At 37.3% G+C, this 19160-nt stretch overlaps 1 protein-coding gene across 1 annotated transcript; it reads right to left on the bottom strand.

The window, feature by feature from the left end:
• Nucleotides 1–1472: 1472 nt before the first annotated feature.
• On the bottom strand, nucleotides 1473–7298 carry LOC121970301 (NADH dehydrogenase [ubiquinone] iron-sulfur protein 1, mitochondrial-like). The gene is made up of 5 exons (XM_042520911.1): nucleotides 6776–7298; nucleotides 6449–6695; nucleotides 5874–6168; nucleotides 3706–4080; nucleotides 1473–2612 (listed from the first exon to the last, which is right to left on the bottom strand). The coding sequence occupies exons 1-5, from the start codon at nucleotides 7182–7184 to the stop codon at nucleotides 1713–1715; spliced, it is 2226 nt and encodes a 741-aa protein (XP_042376845.1). The 5' UTR covers nucleotides 7185–7298; the 3' UTR covers nucleotides 1473–1712.
• Between the last annotated feature and the right edge of the window lie 11862 nt (nucleotides 7299–19160).

Genomic DNA, 19160 nt, shown 5'->3' with positions numbered 1-19160 from the left:
AAAAAATTAAACAAAAAGACTACGGTGATCGAAAATTAATTTTAGTTTATACCTTGAAGGTCGACAATAGAAGGTATGCATTTTTTCAAGTAACTAATTAAGTATCAGGAGTAAACATAAAATCTAAACATAATATTCATTGACTTAAAAAAAACTTATAATAGAGTCCAAGAAAAATTATATGGAGAATTCTAGAAAAGAGAGGTGTTAGTGGAATATATATTAAACTAATTAAGGATATGTATGAGGACGTAACGAATGAAGACTTCAGGCAAATTAACTAAAATATTTTCAATAAAGATAGGATTACATCCAGAATCAACTCTGAGTTCTTATTTTTTTTACATTAATTATGGATGGACTTACTGGATATATTCAAGACATAATATTGTGGTGTATGTTATTTGCAGATAAGATTATTTTAGTAGATGAGATATATGAAAAAGTAAATGTTAAACTAGAATCTTGATGGAAAATACTAGAAGTGAAAAGTTTTAGGCTTAATAAAGTTAAGACAAAATATATATAATTTAGATTTAGCACTATTAGACGTAATAAAATAATTATTAAAATAGAAAATGTCAAGTTGTCTAGAACTATGAGATGGAGGATCATTTTTATAAAATGATGGAGGGATTGAGATATGTCTTATATAAAATACAAGTAGGATAGTTGAAAAAGAGGAGAGCATCGGATGTTTTATATGATTGTAAAGTGCCTCTAAAATTTAAAGTGAAGTTCTACAAAACGTCAGTTAAACTTGTTATGTTATACGATACTGAATGTTGGGCTATAACTCGAGCACATGAGTAAAAGATGAGAGTTACAGATATAAGGAAGTTAAGGTGGATGTGTGGACATACGAGGATTGACAGAAAAAGAAATGAAAACATTAGAGATAAAGTCAGAATTACATCTATTGAGAGAAAACTCCTACAAACATGTTTAAGATTATATATATATATACTTAGATCACTAATAAATGTTCCAATTAAACGATGCGAAACTATGACAAATATACACCTTAAACGAGGAAGAGGAAAATAAAAAATGACTTAATTAACAATAATAAAATAAAATAAAATATATTCAAACATAGATGATGATATAATAAAAAAATAAAATTAAACCCAATGGTATAAAAATATCCATATAATCTTATCATATCTAATGAGATAAAATTTGATGATTATTATTATTATTATTATTATTATTATTATTATTATTATAAATATCTAATTTTCAAAAAGATTAATCTTGGAGTTGGCCTCATCATCAGATATTTCTATTGGCCATTAAAATATATATATCTGAACAAGCACAAATGGATACAACCCAAAGTCGAGTAATTCAAACATCGCACCGTGCCCCACAGGGTATAATATCTGTTTTCTAAATATTATTAAAAGGGTGATATTGAATTGAAAACTTCATTTATTATTTTTTTCCTGGAATAAAAAACCCACAAAATATGATTTTCCTGCACTTCCAATTCATTGAGAGTAAACACAACAGAATATCCAACAGAAGAATATTTACCCAAACCACGAGGAATGATAAATGATCCACGTTGAAGAAGTTAGCTTTGGTTCTCAGACCAAAGAAAGATTAGGCATAATTACTGCCATTTATGAGTAAATCCTAGCTTCAACAAAAGGGGTAAAAATAAATAAATTACACCAGCACCAATAGATGATGTTTAGAGAAGAACCTCATGCCTTCATAAGTACCGAGCTGCATTGAGCCATTATCTTCGATGCCCGGGTTATTGAATTTGTCATGTAGAAGTTGTCGACCGCGGGTTTAAATGGCTCGAAGCTCACCTGATCTTTGCAGTCTGGTTTGATGTCAAAAGACACAGAGGATGACTCTCTCTCATCCACCTGGAGCAGATTCGGCGCCACCGTCCTTATCCGAGCTCGGATGCCTTGAAGGTTATCATAAGGCAGACGAACGCCAGCCACCTCGGAGAGTGCCCTAATGATCTTCCAATCATCTCTTGCTTCACCGACTGTGGAGACTGCAGGAACTGTCCATTGAGTGCAACCCTCTGTGTTCTCGTAAGTCCCTTCTTTCTCACTGAATGCAGAAGAAGGTAAAATAACATTAGCTCTGTAAACGCTCTTATCGCCGTGATGACCCTGGTAAACTACAAATGCATCATTTGGGAGCTTTTCCAAGTTCACATCGTCCGCCCCCATCAAGTAAAGAAACTTAGCCGATTGGATGCTTTCGGCGGGGCTGCCAACAAGACCAAGGTCCAGTGAAGCAGCCTGTGCGGCATTAAGCAACAAGACATTGAAGCCGTTCCAGTCTGGTCTAACGACATTAAAAGTCTTTGCTATGGACTCAACTTTGGAAAAGATGGCATCCTTGTCTTTCCTATTGAAAATTCCAGCACCCAGTATGATAACAGGGTTCTTTGCAGATTTCAGGGTTGAGCAGAAAGGGTGGCGGCCTTCGGCAATCTCAAGCAGTGTTTTGGGGCATGTGCCAATATGTTGGTGATCATAGTTAAAGTCAGATGGAGGACCAACGTAGGCCACTTTTGCTTGATTTGCTCGCACAGTCTTCCTGATTCTTGCATTTATCAATGGGGCTTCTACTCTAGGCTGACAATTATACAATGCACAGGTCAGGAATCATCAAGACTATGAAACTTGAGAATCAAGGTTAAATCATTTCATCAAAAGCAATGGAAATTTGTACAAAGTTTGACATACATAAGTTGATCAAATTATGAGCATACTGCTTGACTCCTAAAACATGTTGATTAGACTGCGATCAATATCAGATATCATGATTTAGATTCAACAAAATATAATAAAAGAATAGAGCCAAACAATCAATCCTTACTCCCAGGGACTATTTCCTATGAGAAAACAACTAGCTTTGATATCTCCCTAATTTTCTTTTCATTCCAGTAAACAAGCTATTGAGCCAAAATCCTGGTTTCTTCTTCACCAATATCTGGCTACCAACTAAGTGCTGATCCATATGCAATCACTACATGACAACTCTATCATATGCAAACGGTTTGCAACATTGCGCTATGCAGGCATACATGCCACATCTTACTAACAGAAGTATTTATTCAAGTATTAGTTTAGAGCTTGACCAAAATATAAAACCTACAAAAACAAGTTACGTTACATTATGATTAATCAAAATCCAAAATGACACCTAACATTTATATGCCAAAAACATTGTTTATATCAACAAGTATTCCTTTATACTACACCTTTTTTAACCTAGATATCTCTCCCTTTCTCATTTTTATTGATTCTTTTTATTGGAATCAAACTAAACATGATCAATCTGATCAGTCATCTTTAATCCTATTGGTTTCATAACATGTCTCATTTCACCATCTATCATAGTGCCTCCACTTAAATGCTTTAAACTGATCATATACTTTGAATTATCCCAGGCTCATCATGACATCAATCACAAATCAAATTTTTATCATTTCTAAAAATACACTAAGTTACCACCTTAAAGTTTAAAGCAATGAATCTTAATAAAAGAGTTTACTGAAACTAAGGATCAGAGCATGATAAATCTACATCTAAATTTATCAAAGGATAACAAAGTCCACCATCATAAGTCAACGAAAACTAATCTGAAATTAAATGAGACAGCTGTAGCAGATCATTAGTTTGAAAATTCCCATCTCTAACTTCTCATGAAACAAAGTAACATTACCTGAGTGCCAACCAACAGGAAAGCATCTGCATTTTCAAGACCAGCAATATGTGTGTTCATAAGGTAACTAGGACGTAAATCTGCAATAGGATTCACACCATTTCCTTCACATGCCACTTCCTCCGATCCCAATCTGTTTAAAAAGTCTTTCAGTGCCATCATAGATTCTGCATCAGAAAGTTGACCTGTAATTCCAACAATTTCGGCAGGTTTAACTCGTTGGAGGACTTCAGCAACAACTGCCAGTGCATCTCGCCAAGTCACCGCCTTGAATCGTCCATCAGCACCACGAATCATAGGATCATTTAGCCTTTGCCTTTTGAGACCATCATAACAGAAGCGTGTTTTGTCTGATATCCACTCCTCGTTAATATCCTATAAAATCAGGAACTGAATATTAAAAGATACTCCAAGATAATTTCAGTTGAAGCAGGTTCACCAGCAATGCCCCAGAAATATCTGATCAGGCAACTTTAACCATTCGCTCTTAAACCTATCTTCAAGGACAGGCCAGACTTGATAAGGAGATTTAAAAAGGTAAGAGGTCATCCAGCAAATATCTCATCAAAGCAGGAACTAAGGAAATTATTTAATTATTGTAAAAAATATTGGAACCTCGCATAGCAAGAGAGTAACTAATGAAGGAAAAAATATCTAAATATAAGCAAGAAAATGCACACAATGAATCAAATAAATGATTTAATTGTTGTAAAATTATTGGAACCAGGCATAGCAACAGAGCAACTGATGAAGGTAAAAATATCTAAATATAAGGAAGAAAATGCACAAAAGAATTTGTAAGGATACTTGATGAAAATTTGGATTTAACAGCAAATCAAGGGGAGATAACTTTAAACTAAACATGACATTATTGTAATTGATGAAGCAAGAAGATGCTGAGGAAGATAACTGATCAACCACTAGAGCATTGCTATTACATAATAGTACATCAGAGAAAATTTCAATTAATCTACCAGCACTTTGGCTTCACAATAAGGAGAAACAGCTTGTTCACTATTCTTGCTATTTTTCAATTGTTTTGCCAATTCAAGGCTCAAGGTTGCAAATATACCTCACCTCAAGTCACAGAATTTTATAGTGACAATAAAAGTTTAATTTAATCCAAATTAGTTCCATTCATGGAACTGAGTGACCACTTTCTATCCTAACTTGGCATTTCTACTTGCATTCATCCGTAGCATATTCTAGTGCAGATCTTCAAGATCTGAGCAAGTTTTTTCTAAATAGAAACTGGCATTTACAACATTGTGTGTTAGACTGGATATCATCTTTTACAGTAGATGGCAATTTCCTACTGTCTTATCTTCTATGTTTCCTGCTCTTCATTATGTTCTCTGAAAAATTACCAAAACTAGAGAACATTGACATAATAAATTTAAATCATTCTGTGGTACAAACTTCAAAACATTATGCAAATTTACGATTATGAAATTTTAGCCAAGATTCCCAAAGCATAGGTTTCTACAGCAGAAAAATGAGCAAACTATGTCTGTAGCCAATTTCTAAATCCTAAGGATATGGAGTAAAATGAATGAAAGAGAGCTGAAAGAAAATAAAATTCATCGAATATAATTTTTTCAAACCATGTTCCTGATTGAATACTTCCCACCACACAAACAAAATAATTGAATCCTTCAATCCCATCTAAGGATTATAATAACATAATAGAATAAAATTTCATTGAACCTTTTGGTCCCTTTTCTAAAACTAGCAAATAACTAATTCTACACAAGCTATGATGATTACTAAGACAAACAAGAAAAGAAAGGTTCCTGAAGAGTGAAGATTAAGCTGCTTTTAATCAGGAGGATAATCAAGACGGGGGATTTTATCAGTGAAGTAATGGCATGGATTATTATGGTCAAGAACCTTCAAGTCTATGAAGTTACAAAAAGATCCCAAGTAAACAATCTAGCCATAGAAATGTATGATGCTAATAAATTGTATTTATCATCAGCCTTACTAGATGTGAGCTAATATTAGGAATAACTTTGTCCAAGAAAGAACTTTCTAGGATATCAGCTTAAGAAAGTGGATATAGTTACAACATCAAAACTAAGAAAATTGAATTGTACTGCTATGTAAATAAGAAACTCAACTCAACAGAATAAAACATAACATATGAGATTAAGAGAGAAATAGTGGACCTCATTCAGGCGTGGAACAATTCGCATAACTTCTAGACCCCTACTATCAATTCTTATGTTTGACCCAACAGCATCAGTAACATCAATAGTCTCTGTACCCTTTAACTCCCAGTTTCTAGCTTTAAAAGCAAAAGGTTTAGAAGTCAGAGCTCCAACAGGGCAGATATCTATCACATTGCCTGATAGCTCGCTTGTCATGAGTTTCTCAACATAAGTCCCAATTTCCTCTCCACTACCACGACCTAACATTCCCAGGTCCTGAACACCAGCCACCTCAGTAGCAAATCTCACGCATCTGTCACATAAAAGAGACATATCATACAATTTACATAGCTTACCTTAAATACATACAAAAGCAAAGTGATTTAGCAACAATGTAGCTTTTCATAATTCAAATTTTTCTACAATTATTAAGGCAAATTTAACACAAGGGAGGCATGTACTATGACAAAATACTACATATAAGGATATTGAAGTTCTGTCCCTGGATCCCTATTAACTAAACTGAAACTAGAAAATTAGTATTTCAGCTAAAGCCATCTCAAGCAAGTAAAGTTATTTTGATAAAGAACCACCTTGTGCATTGGATGCATCGGGTCATCACTGTCTTTACAAGCGGCCCCAGATTCTTATCGACTACAGACCTCTTCATCTCTGTGAATCGTCCACGGTCCGCTCCGAAAGCCATCGACTGATCCTGAAGGTCACACTCGCCTCCCTGATCGCAGATCGGGCAGTCTAGTGGGTGGTTCATCAAGAGGAATTCCATCACTCCTTCTCTAGCCTTCTTAGCCACCGGCGTGTTAGTCTTAATCTTCATCCCTACGATTCCACAAGAACATCAACAGATGAGATCAACCGATCCGCGACGAGTAAAAAGTAAATTTTGGATCCAAACCGACCTGGGAGGGCGGGCATGGCGCAGGAGGCGACAGGCTTGGGGGACTTCTCAACCTCAACGAGGCACATGCGGCAGTTGCCCGCGATGGAGAGTCGGCTATGGTAGCAAAACCGAGGGATGTCGACGCCCGCGACCTCGCAGGCTTGGAGGACGGTCATCCCCTTGGGGATCTTGACGGGGTACCCGTCGACAAAGACTTCCATGGCGTCTTCGGGGTTGTCGAGGTGAAACCTGGCGCCCCCGACAGGGGTCCGAGGCGGCAAGTCAGCCGGCTCGTTGGTGGCGGGCGCGGCAGATTCCGGCTTCCGGAGGGCGGCGGAGGAGGAGATCCATCGCAGGGCGGTAGGGGTAGGGTGAGAGAAGTGGGATCGGAGCGATGAACGGCGGAGGGCGTGTAACAGAAAACCCATCTCTCCCTTTCAGCCTGAGTCGATCGATCGATCGATTTCGAGCGGCGGCGACGAGAAGACGAAGGCAGCGAGGATATCGAATTGATCCGGTCCCTCAGTCGAATGCTCCGCGGTGAAGATAACGCTAGAATTGGCAAAAATCATGAAGAGCATCCTATTTTTTTTTTTTTGACAGTTTTCTCCCCAAACATTATACTTTAACCAAATGAAGCCCCAGCTAGTTTAAAAAGCCACAAAGACTTTGGGAAAATAAAACTAACTCCCCTACAATCTGAATGATAATTTGAAAAAAATAAATAAAATAGTATACTATATTTTTATATCAAATATAACAATAAAAAACTAATTTAATTTAGTAAAAAAATTATATAGAAATATTTTTATATAAAAAATCTTTATTAACTTAATTAAAATTATTTAAATTTTATCATAAAATTTAATTTAAAATTTTTATAGCAATTTAACTACTATAATGGTGAGAGGAATACCTAGGGTGCACATCAATTTTTTTTTCACTTCCTAAATATTAAATACTATATAATTTAAATCCTAAACCTTAAATCTTAATTTTTTTTAAAAAAAATAAATTATAATGGACGTACAACATAATTTTAAAAAAATAAATTATAATGGGCGTACAATAAAATAGATAACATAACAAAAACTATAATTATAATTAATCATTGTTACCATAGTTCTTGATAAATTTTAAATAAGTTACCATCATAAAATCTGGAGTTCGAATCTCTATAAAATCGATAAATATTTTCCTTATGTGTTAGTCATTATTCTAAAGATTAGTAGTCGTCCATAATTTATCTGGACAAATGTATTCATCTTTTACCACTTTGATAAATTTTAAATAATTTTAGTTAAAATAAAAAAACAGATTTAAGCAGCGGGGTAAATCCGAAAAGCACAAGTTATTCATAGTGGATGACTCAATATCACAAACCAAGATTGACAACAATAAAAAAAATTGAGGAATCGAAGCCAAATTATTAATGGATTACACGAACCTTTTGTCCAACAAACTGATCAACTACTACAAAGTATGAACAGCTATGGCAAGCACTCAAACATGCCTCCAGCACTCAACGCAGATCGACTACATCAATGAAACTGAACTCTTTTCCTGAAGTGCCCCTGTGCAGTGTGATTGCCGGCGATGCTCCGATCGTCGTCTTCCTCCTCCTCCCTTTCGAGCTTCGGAGAACACACAAGGCAGCACAGGAGGGCCCTCGCAAGAGGTGAGCCCAGGCACACAGCATCCACCCACCTCAGAAGCTTGTGCATCATCACAGACAAATTCTTTAACTTGGAAATGGTTCAAGTAGAGTTGGACGCAAGATGATATAGAACACACAGTGAATCTGATGGTGCAGCAACAAAGTCATGAGTTGATGACAAACTTTAGTTGGCACTTGGCAATGTTCACCACTATGACAGAATCCTTTATTGTCATTGGTCGCGCACAGCTCGTCATTCCTCCTTCCAACGTCAATTTTTTTTATCTTTTACTTGGAGCCGAAGTTTGAGTGCAACTTTTGTCAACCATTCTCTAAAGTGTTATCATTTTCGTCAAAGCTCCGTGTCCTTAATATAACCACGTATTTTTAAGATAGTGCAGTTGTCATAATTAGATGTAACGGTTTCTTCGTGATTTCTCATTTCATCGTACACATTTTTCATAATATTAAAATCATACAGTGAGTTTTTTATAACATAATATAGACACAGTAAAACTTTAAAAATATATTAAGTGATTCAGAATTCCGATTTTATCCGCTCTTACCCGCCTATATTATCAATTGGAAAAAAAGAATCATTCCATATATTAAAATTGACCGAATTAAATTATTAAATTAAATTAGTATTAAAATTAAAATTATTTAAATAATTTTATTATAATTAATAACTAATTTTATTATTTATTAATTAATTAATTAACCAAATATTTTTTATATATTATATATTATACTATTTTTAAAATAAATATTAATAAATAATAAAATTTATTATTATTCTCATATTTTTTCATGAGTAATGTTAAATAGTCAGAATCTAATCCATCAATATATATATATATATATATCATATTTATATATTAATTATATGCATGTATATACATGTATTATAATTGAAAAATAGAAAATTTTAGGCAACGTTTGGTTTGGCCATTTTCTATTTTTATTTTCTATGAAAATAAGGAAACGTGTTTGGTTAATATTTTTATCTATGTTTTCCAGAAAATGAGATACCATTTTCTAGAAAATTAGGAAACGGTAAAATGTCGTTTTCATAAAAAATTGAAAACGCGGACGAGAAATTGAAAACGCGGACAAAAAAGTGAAAAATGCGGTCGATAATTTTTCATTTTCTTTGACCTTATCACCTTTTTTTCCTCCTCTTCATCCCGAATCCCGCACCGAGCTCCTCTCCCCATGCCCTAAAATGTCATTTCCGCCGCTCCTCTCCCCATGCTCTAACGCCGCACTTCCACCGCTCCTCTCCCCGTGCCCTAACATCGGGCCTCCGCCGCTCCTCTCCCCGTCCCTAACCTCGCGCTTCTATCGCACCACCGCTCCTCCTTCGCCCCCTGTTGCTCACACACCGCCACCCCTTTGCTAGTTCCGCATCCCGTCTGTCGAGCTCGCCTCCTCCATATTTTCCCGTGATCCCTTATGTTCGTTGCATCCTCGACACATTGCGCGCGGTCCCCTTCCGTCCATCGCCTCCTCCACAAATTGGGCGTGCAGTCACTTCCATCTATTGGGAATTCGAGGTAATTTTAGCTTAGGTCTTAAAGGATTCAGCTTAGAAGTAGGCATCATTTAGCACCAGAATGATTAGAACTTAAATTCTAACCTATATCAATCAGAAATATTATAAGAACTTGGCACAAAATCAGATCCTGAATGTTTCCTGCTGATTAAGTTTTTAAATTCATTGGTAGGGTCTCACTTGTAGCTTGCTACTTCCCTGCTGCAAACTATCATGTTTTGATTTCGCATGAAGATGAGTGGATCAAAGTTGAATGATATTTTTTTTTTCTTTCTTAGTTGAATTCTTTATAGCTCGTAAGACATTCTATAAAATATCGCCATGAGTACTTGTGGAGTTAATCTTGTATTGCAATTTGAATCAAACTATTTGCATGCATTGTTTAGAAAGAGACCTTGCATTATTTTCCATTTTTCATTAATTCTACTGATGTTACTATTCTTCATTCAATTTGTGCCCTTAAATATGAAGACAATTGTTTTATAGAAGACATTATGGGAGGCCATACTGCGGGTATTGATGTGGAGAAATATGAGTGGTCAAAGGCTAATGTTGCTATGTTTGTCGAGATCATTTATGATAAAGTGAATCAAAATAAGTTACAAATATCTATCTTTAGTAATGTGGTTTAGGAGGAGATCAACAAAGAATTATACCTAGCTACGAAGACGAATTATGGTGTCGATAGGCTCAAAGGTAAATGGAATCGTCGACGCATCAGACAACGACTTTTTTCTACATTGCTTGCTCATACTGGTGTGACAATGGATTCAAACACCGGTAAAGTGAATGCTCCAGAGGAAGTTCACTTTAACAAACCAAATGCATTTTCCTTGTATTATAACTGGTAAATGAATGAAGTTCCATATTAATATACCAAACGCATTTTTCAGTTTTCTTTCCTATAAAATAAAAATACAGCTTATCATACCAAACACATTTTTTATTTTCTAAAAACTATACTAGAAAACATAAAAACAGAAATAAAAAATGAAAATGAGAAAATGAAAACATTTTACAAACCAAACACTCCCTTAACTTCTCAGATTCTAATCAAGAAGATTTACTATTTTTCCATACCCTTTTCCAATTCATCTTACAGGCAGATGTCAGGAGATACATGCGTATCGATTTTCACTGATGGAAGTTGCACCGGCGATTCGATCTTCTCAGTTCCTCTGTAAAGTTACTAGCTCTGGCTCGAGATCCTGTGTGTCGGTAGCCAATCGGACTCATTTTCTCTTTTTCGATTACAAGCCCCATGTCCCCAGTCTCAAGGTATTTCATTTAGATTGGCCGAAATTTTTTGAAAAAGGAAGATACTTCTGGTTTGAACAAGGCATTTGAAGCATTTTGGCAGGGTCCTCGTTCGATCCCTCGGTCAAAGCACGAACACCTATGCTTAGGTGCTCCGAAGAGCAGTCACTATCCCCTGCAATAAAAATCCAAAATATCCAAGAAAATACCAATAAAAATTTATTCCGTATTTATGGACAGAATTAATATTCTATCATAAATCCTTGGCAAAATCTTATTCCTGTCGAAAAAAAAATCAACAGAACCGTATTCCGTCGATTTTTTTCCAAAATTATCATAGACATTGGTTAATTAAGGAAGCCTACCGATGGAATTTTAATTCCATTGGTATTTTTTTTATATATAATTTCATTTCCGTTGGGGACTTACCCCCAAAACCGCATTTCGTTGGCATGTCTAGGTTGAAAAATTAGGGCATAATCCTGATTTTTCTTACACGTGCGGTTTCTTCTTCTTCCCAAATTCTCTTCCAATGGTTCTAGTAACATCTCTACCAATAAGTTCTCTCCATCATCTCATCCTCTTCCTGAATCCGTCAGCTTACGGCTAGCGGCTTTGTCGGTTGCCAACATGCGGCCAACGGCTTGCGGCTTGGCTGATGTCAACTCACGGCTGACAGCTTGGCCGACTGCTAGCTCGTGGCTGGTAGCTTGTGTTGGTAACCCAAGGTTGTTTTGATGTGATCAAACAAGTTAAGTTATATCCTATTATGTTTAACCTTGTGTCTAAGTGTGCAGGAACTTAGAACCACAGGGAGTCGAGCAAAAGACACAGATAGCGAGAAGGACGGCACAGGAGAGAGCCGACAGGCTCGGTGCGTCTGAGGGACGAGATGCTGCGAAAGAGTACGCGGGCGAACGAGAAGGAGGTGCGCGGCGTTTCCAAAGAACGAGAAGCCGAAGTGGAAGCTTGCTCGAGGAGAAGGCCGGTAGTTAGTTTCGGGTGAGCCCTATTCCAGATGGCCGAAATCACCCAAGCGAACGGAGCCGGAGCGAAAGACCCAGACCGAAGCATGCGGAGCCGAAGCGGAAGGCCCGGACGGAAAAAGTCAACATGGTTGACTTTCCTAGTCCGGGCGCCCGGAATGGAGTTTTATCCGGATCGCATTTAACTTTGATCCGTTGCGAAGGAGATAAAATTTTATCTCCCTCCAGGCGCCTAGAATCCTTCCAAGCGCCCCCACTAAGGCTATAAATACAGTCTTGGTCCAAAAAGCTAAATACAACGAGCATTCTTGCAACAACACTTGTACGCTTCCAGTTTTTCATTTAGCTTTTTGTTTTTGTGCAATCATTGCTGTAAAGAGGCTTCTCTACCTGAAGGAGATATTAGTGTGCTCTACTTTCTTGTATTAACAACCTCCCCAGTTGTAATCAAGGAAAAAATTTTGTGCCTCTGTTTTTTTAGTTTCCTTATGTTTTTATGCAAGTGTTTGTTTAAGTTATAAGTTGAGGAAGGTTTTTTTTGTTTGATTTTGTGTAGGGGATATTCACCCCCTCTAGCCGACCGCTAAGGGTCCTAACAGCTTGGCCCATCGGCAGTCACTAGCTATTGGTTATGAGCTTGGTCACGGTTGGTAGTGTGGCTGGTCGCAAGAACGTGACTAGCGACTTGGCTGGTCATCAACTCGGGGCAGCCAGGGGCTTGGCTGGCCGCTAGATCGTGGCCTCCAGCTTGGGCGGCCGCGAGCGGCTTGGCTGGCTGCTAACTCACGGTTGCCAGCTTTGCCGACCTCAGCTTAGACGACCACTAGTTGTTGCAACTAACAACTTAGTGTTGGGGTTCAATCAAAGTCCCACATTGGAAAGATTTGGTAAAGATCATGGGGTTAAAAGGATGCAAGATATCTCCATTGGCATGAGGCCTTTTGGATAGATCCCAAGAGCAAAGCCATGAGGGTCTTGGCTCAAAGTGAACAATATCATGCCATTGTGGAGATATGTGAACATCCTTTGGCACAACAATTGGTATTAGAGCTAGGGTTTGCCTCTGTGTGTTTGGTTTTCAAATAGATTATGCACATGTCATACATAATTTAGGCAGAATAATAGTAGGATGTGCTAACTCTTTGGTTGCAGGCTCCAACTATTATGACATATAGATATTATGTGTGATTGGACCCTTGGACATGTCAAGGGTATTATTTTGTGTGCATGATTGTATGTATCAAATACAGCAGGAGCTGTGTTATTTTTAGAATTTTATTTTTATTCGATCTAGAATACATGTACATTCCTTTATGGAATATAGGATCGATGTATGTATAATTCTATATTTGTCACAGATCGTATCTTTGCGAGGCGTGGTGCTATCGGAGGACCAGAGGCACAGCGGAATAAGAAGCAAGATAGATGCGACAACTCGACCCGATGGCGGTGGCTAAAGATGGCAGCAACTAAGGTTGGAGCACACGGAGGGCAGTGATGAAAATGCCATAATAGTTGGAAAATTAATTTCTAAATTTATTGCTTTTATTTACTGTGTGTGTGCATGTGTTATATGCTAGCATAGGTTAAAATTCCTCATTTTAAATAACTAAGTGAGAGAGGGATTAGTATATAAATCTCACAGTCTCCATTACTGGTTTGTAAGTGATGCAACAAGCTTGCGTGTTAGCTCTGAGTGCTTCCCTCCACAACGGATGAGTTTGTTTGCGGATCACTAGATCAAACTTCCTTAATGGATGGTTATAAGAAATTATTTAGGATGTGTGTGATCTTCTCCAACTGAAGGGGCACAATTCTATTTAATGGACTTAGTATCAAAGTAATGGTATACACTTAGATGCATCTAATAGTATCCTCCCCAACGGAGTCACTGCTATTACTTATGTGACCAAAAGGAAACCAACTATTAATTTGTCATAAAACTAGGTTGACAAGATAATAAAATTAATGGGTTAAAACTCCTCTTACAAATGATTGATTTTGTATACGTCCACATGAACGTGACATACAAAATTAACGGTGTTTGAGATAATTTTATTTGTCATAAAGTTAGGTTGACAAGATAATTAATGGGTAAACCCCTCCTCTTACAAATGTTGATTTTGTATACGTCCACACTAACGTGGCATGCAAAATTCACGGTGTTTTGAGGTGTTGGTAAATTTAAATAATATAGTTAGATGAATCAATATTATTTTAAATTTAGAGTCTTGACCAAATATTTGATTAAAGATAGACCAACTATTAATTTTATTTGTCATAAGTTGACAAGATAATAAAATTAATGGATAAAATATCCTTTTAGAATTTGTATACGTCCACACTATCGTGGCATACAAAATTCACGGGGATTTTGAAATGTTGGTCTTGACCAAATATTTTTATGATTCTTAAGTTTTTCAAATGTTAGTCAATCCCCTAATTGTTATACTATAGAAAAGACTTAGTAGTCCCAATTATAATGATTGGAAATAGGACTTAGACATTAAGGTAGACTGTCTTCTTAGAACTAAGAACAATTTAGGTGTATTTTATTCATTAGTTGTAACATGTTTAGTGGAGTTATCTACCGGTACCTGGCGTGTAGATACGGGAACCACTGATCATGTCTGTAATTTATTGCAGGGTTCCAGGAAATCCGACAACTATATGAAAAGGAAAACACCGTCTACATGGGCACTACTGCAAAAGTAGCAACTATTGCAGTGGGAGATATTTATCCTCTGATAGGAATCAAATATGAATTTTCAGAAATTGTCTTTACGTACTAAGTTTAGAAAGAACCTGATTTCGATTTCTAAACTATTAAAGAATAGATATTCTGTCTATTTTGATAACAAACTTGTTATCAAGAAAAATAGGGAAGTTATCTATTCTGGTACGTTGGTTGATAATTCATAATCCAATAACTCCCTCGATGCAATAAATGAAAATTAATAACACATTTTCTAAATAAGAGAAAGTAACCTTCGAAAATGAACCAATCATATTTTTGGCATCTAAGGCTAGGTTATATTAACTTGAGTAGGATTCAAAAGATAATAACCAATGAACTCTTGGGTTCATTGGTAGTGGAAATCTTTCTAACCTGCGAGTCTTACTTGGAAGGAAAAATAACCAAGAAGCTTTTAAGTCTAAGGGGTATGGAGCCAAAGATATGTTGGAATTGGTTCATTCTGATTTGTGTAGACCTTTGACTATCCATGCAAGAGGTTGTTTCGAATATTTCGTCTCTTTTATAGACGACTATTCAAGATAAGGATACATTTACTTAACGTGCCACAAGTTTAAGTGCTTTGATTAGTTCAAAGAGTACTAGGCTGATGTGGAGTAACGTCAAAGTAAAAGTATCAAGACACTGCGGTGAAATCGTAGTAACGAGTACCTCTTAGGAGAATTTAGGAGTCACTTATTAGAAGACGAGATTTAATCCCAACTAACTGCATCTGGTACACCCCAATAGAATGGTGTAGTAGAAAGAAGTTATAAGGCTCTTATGGTATAATTAGATCGAAGATGAGTTATTCAGAAAATTACCAAATTCGTTTTAAGGATACACTGGAAACGGAAGTGAACGTAGTACCTTCTAAGTCAGAACTTTCTACTCCCATAGAATTACAGAATGGGCGTAAACCTAGTCTGAAGCATATTCGGATTTGGGTTGTCTAGCACATGAGAGACACTGATAAGTTGGACATGAGTTCACTTGTTTGTGAGTTATCCTAGAAAAACGAAAAGAGGTTTATAATCCTTAAAATCAGAAGGTCATTGTTGGCACCAATGCCCGATTTTAGAAAAGGACTATACTATGAACCACTAGCCCATGAGTAAAAAATTGTTCTTAAAGGACACGTCTAATCTAGTACCAACTGTACAATATGAAATATCACAAGAAACTGCAACACGTATCACAAATGATACACAATTGCAGAAAGTGTCTCGTTGTAGTGGAAGAGTTGTTAGACAACCTAAAAGATTCATGTTTTGGAAGAGTCTTTGGACTTGATCCCTGGTAGATATGAACCTGATCCCCGAACATATGATAAAGCACTCCAAGATAAAGATGCAGCATCTTTGCAAAGAATACAAAATTAGAATATATGTATTCTAATAGAGTCTGGGAGCTTATAAAAATCACCAAATGGTGTAAAAGCCATTGGGTGAAAATAAGTCTACAATAGGAAAAGAGGGATGGACAGGAAGGTAGAAACTTTCAAAGCAAGGCTTGTTGAAAAAGAAACTTTTTTACCGGTAGCCATGCTTAAGTCTATCCGGATTCTTTTATCTATGAGATTTAGTAAGTGGATGTCAAGACAGCTTTTCTTAATGGAAGTCTTGAAGAAAACATCCATATAAAGCAACTAGAAGTGTTCATTGTAAAGAGCAAAGAATATCTTGTGTGTAAGCTCAATCAGTCTATGGACTGAAGTAAATGTTGGATCGAGAAGTGCTAGAGGGGGGGTGAATAGTGCTCGCGGCTATTTTGTTTCGATTAACGGAATCATAAAGGTGTAAGAGTTAAAGCAGCGGAATAAACAGAGAACAATCACACAGAAAGACGCAAGGGATTTCACTTCGTTCTAAGCCTAGATCGACTCCTACTCGAAGGCTCACGATCGTTGATCGCTTTGCATGGGCAACAACTATAAGCTCGATAAGAATGATTACAAGATGAAGTACAATAGCTAACAATAAACAATTGAATTATACCGACGACAGTGAGAAAAACTGAAGTTTCGGAGCTCCGGGTCGTCGGGTGGTTGTCACAGCAGTTCGGGATCGTGTCGTTAGCAGCTGGTCGCAGAGAGATTGTCACGCCCCAGAGGAGTCTCTGTCCGAAGAAATTTCGGCAGCATCTCCCCTGTACGGCGGACAATCTGAAACTTTTCTACAAGCACTATATACCTCAGCCACATGCGGCTGGAATAATAACAATAAAAGAAAACAAACACCACGCAGTTAATATCAAATTCAGCCTTTGGCTGACACAACCACGCAGTTAAAAATAAAGCAGCCCACTCGGCTATACCAAAACCAAAACACAAAACTGTTAGCCGGCAAGGCTTACACAACCAACAACAAATACAAAATACCACATAACGACATCAACACTCCAAAAACAAAACCGGAGTACAGAGCTAAACAAACTGATACATAAACAAACAAAACATACGTGAAATCGATAAGTCCTCTGATGTGACGTGGGGACCAGCAGACAGGATACTCCAAGCGACACCAAAACCAACCTGGTACCTGAAAAAGATAGTATCAACGGGGGTGAGTTCAACAACTCAGCGAATACCAATGGACATGAGTAGTAAGATATATCTAACAACAACAAACATGGAATACAGCTTCCTAATCATATATAGGGAATACGCAAAACTGTAACTGAGGAAGCTGACTCACCAGGAACTCCTATCCAGACAAAGGGTCGTCAAACCGAAAGTGTCAATAATCCTGTATGCAGGTCAAAAGTATGTATCCAACCAAATGCAGCAAACAAATGCAGAAACACAATCATAAAATATAAATGCATCAATGCATATGATGCTAATGATGCGTCTGGTCACCCGCAGTCACTCATCTCACACACAAATGGTGAGACCGAGGGGGTAGGGTTGTGACAACCGTGCACTCTGTCGTCACTACTCCCGATGAGTGACCGAGTGGACGGGATGCTGTCGAGTACTCCTGCCCTGTGACCCCAAATCATAAATGGGGAGCTCAATGCTCTCAACTCCCGTACACGATGACGTGGAGGTATCTCTGCCACGGCTACCACGGCCGAGTCACCGACCAACGGAGCCAACGAGTCCACCGTCTCCGGCTACTACGCTGCTACACTAAATGCCGTGAGCCAAAGAGTGGAACTGTCACGGCTACCACGCGAGTCCTCGCAGACCACGGAGCAAGCAAAGAACCGCCACACATCGATATACCACTAAACCATGAGTGGGGGTGTGTGCAGTACATGTAACTGGCGATGGGCTCAACCATAGTGGCGCCGACAATCGCACAGCATGCAATCATGATGCATGTCACTATACATAACAAAAACTGATTAACATAACCATATCCATATATACAAGATGGGTACTGTAAAAGCGATGGTCACATACCAAAATCTTGAATACACAGGTCAGATAGAATATCAAAAAAAACCTATGGTCCTGAACATAATAAGTATGGAATATCCTGATCAGCATAGAAAAATCCATATATACATAATATGGGTACCATAATATCAGTAGGTCAATCCACGGATCTAGGGCATACAGGCCCTCTATGGTATAGCAACCTAGATCCTAAACATATCTCCTTCCATAACATATGTACCAACAATATGCACATATCAAGAATCAAGGTCTAGGTACACGAATCATATATGACATACAAATAGAGGTACACAAGCCAGTCATAGCATAAAACCTAAGTATCAGATAATCTGGATACACATGACTGAAACCAAAAGTCCAGAACCTAGTCCTAACCTCAGTAAAACATGGTATGTCACTTATTCTAGAAACTAAGATACTTATGGTAATACAGTACTCATGGCAATAAATCACATGATATAAGCACGGATACGTCACAGGCGATAAACCTAACATGCTATGGATATCAAACAGTGACATACCAAAGACAAACATGTTCATTGCTTGTAGTTATAAAATACTATGCATATCCAAAGACAATATCATAAAAGATAAGTCAAGAGGTACCCGCCTTCATACGCAGGTCGTATCAACCGTCCTCAACAAGTCCAAGAGATCGCATCCAACTCAAATCCTACAAATACAGGGTATTCAACAAACTAAGGATCTATGATCAACATATCAACTATTAATCCCTCTAATCTGCTCCAACCCTTTCCTTCACATCAATTTAATTCCAAGAACACATAAACTAATGATCCACTTATCCA

Source organism: Zingiber officinale, chromosome 4A (genome assembly GCF_018446385.1).
Source record: "Zingiber officinale cultivar Zhangliang chromosome 4A, Zo_v1.1, whole genome shotgun sequence".
NCBI classification, from domain to species: Eukaryota; Viridiplantae; Streptophyta; class Magnoliopsida; order Zingiberales; family Zingiberaceae; genus Zingiber; species Zingiber officinale.
Note: the sequence above shows the minus strand (reverse complement) of the source record. Positions and strands in the feature narration are given on the sequence as shown.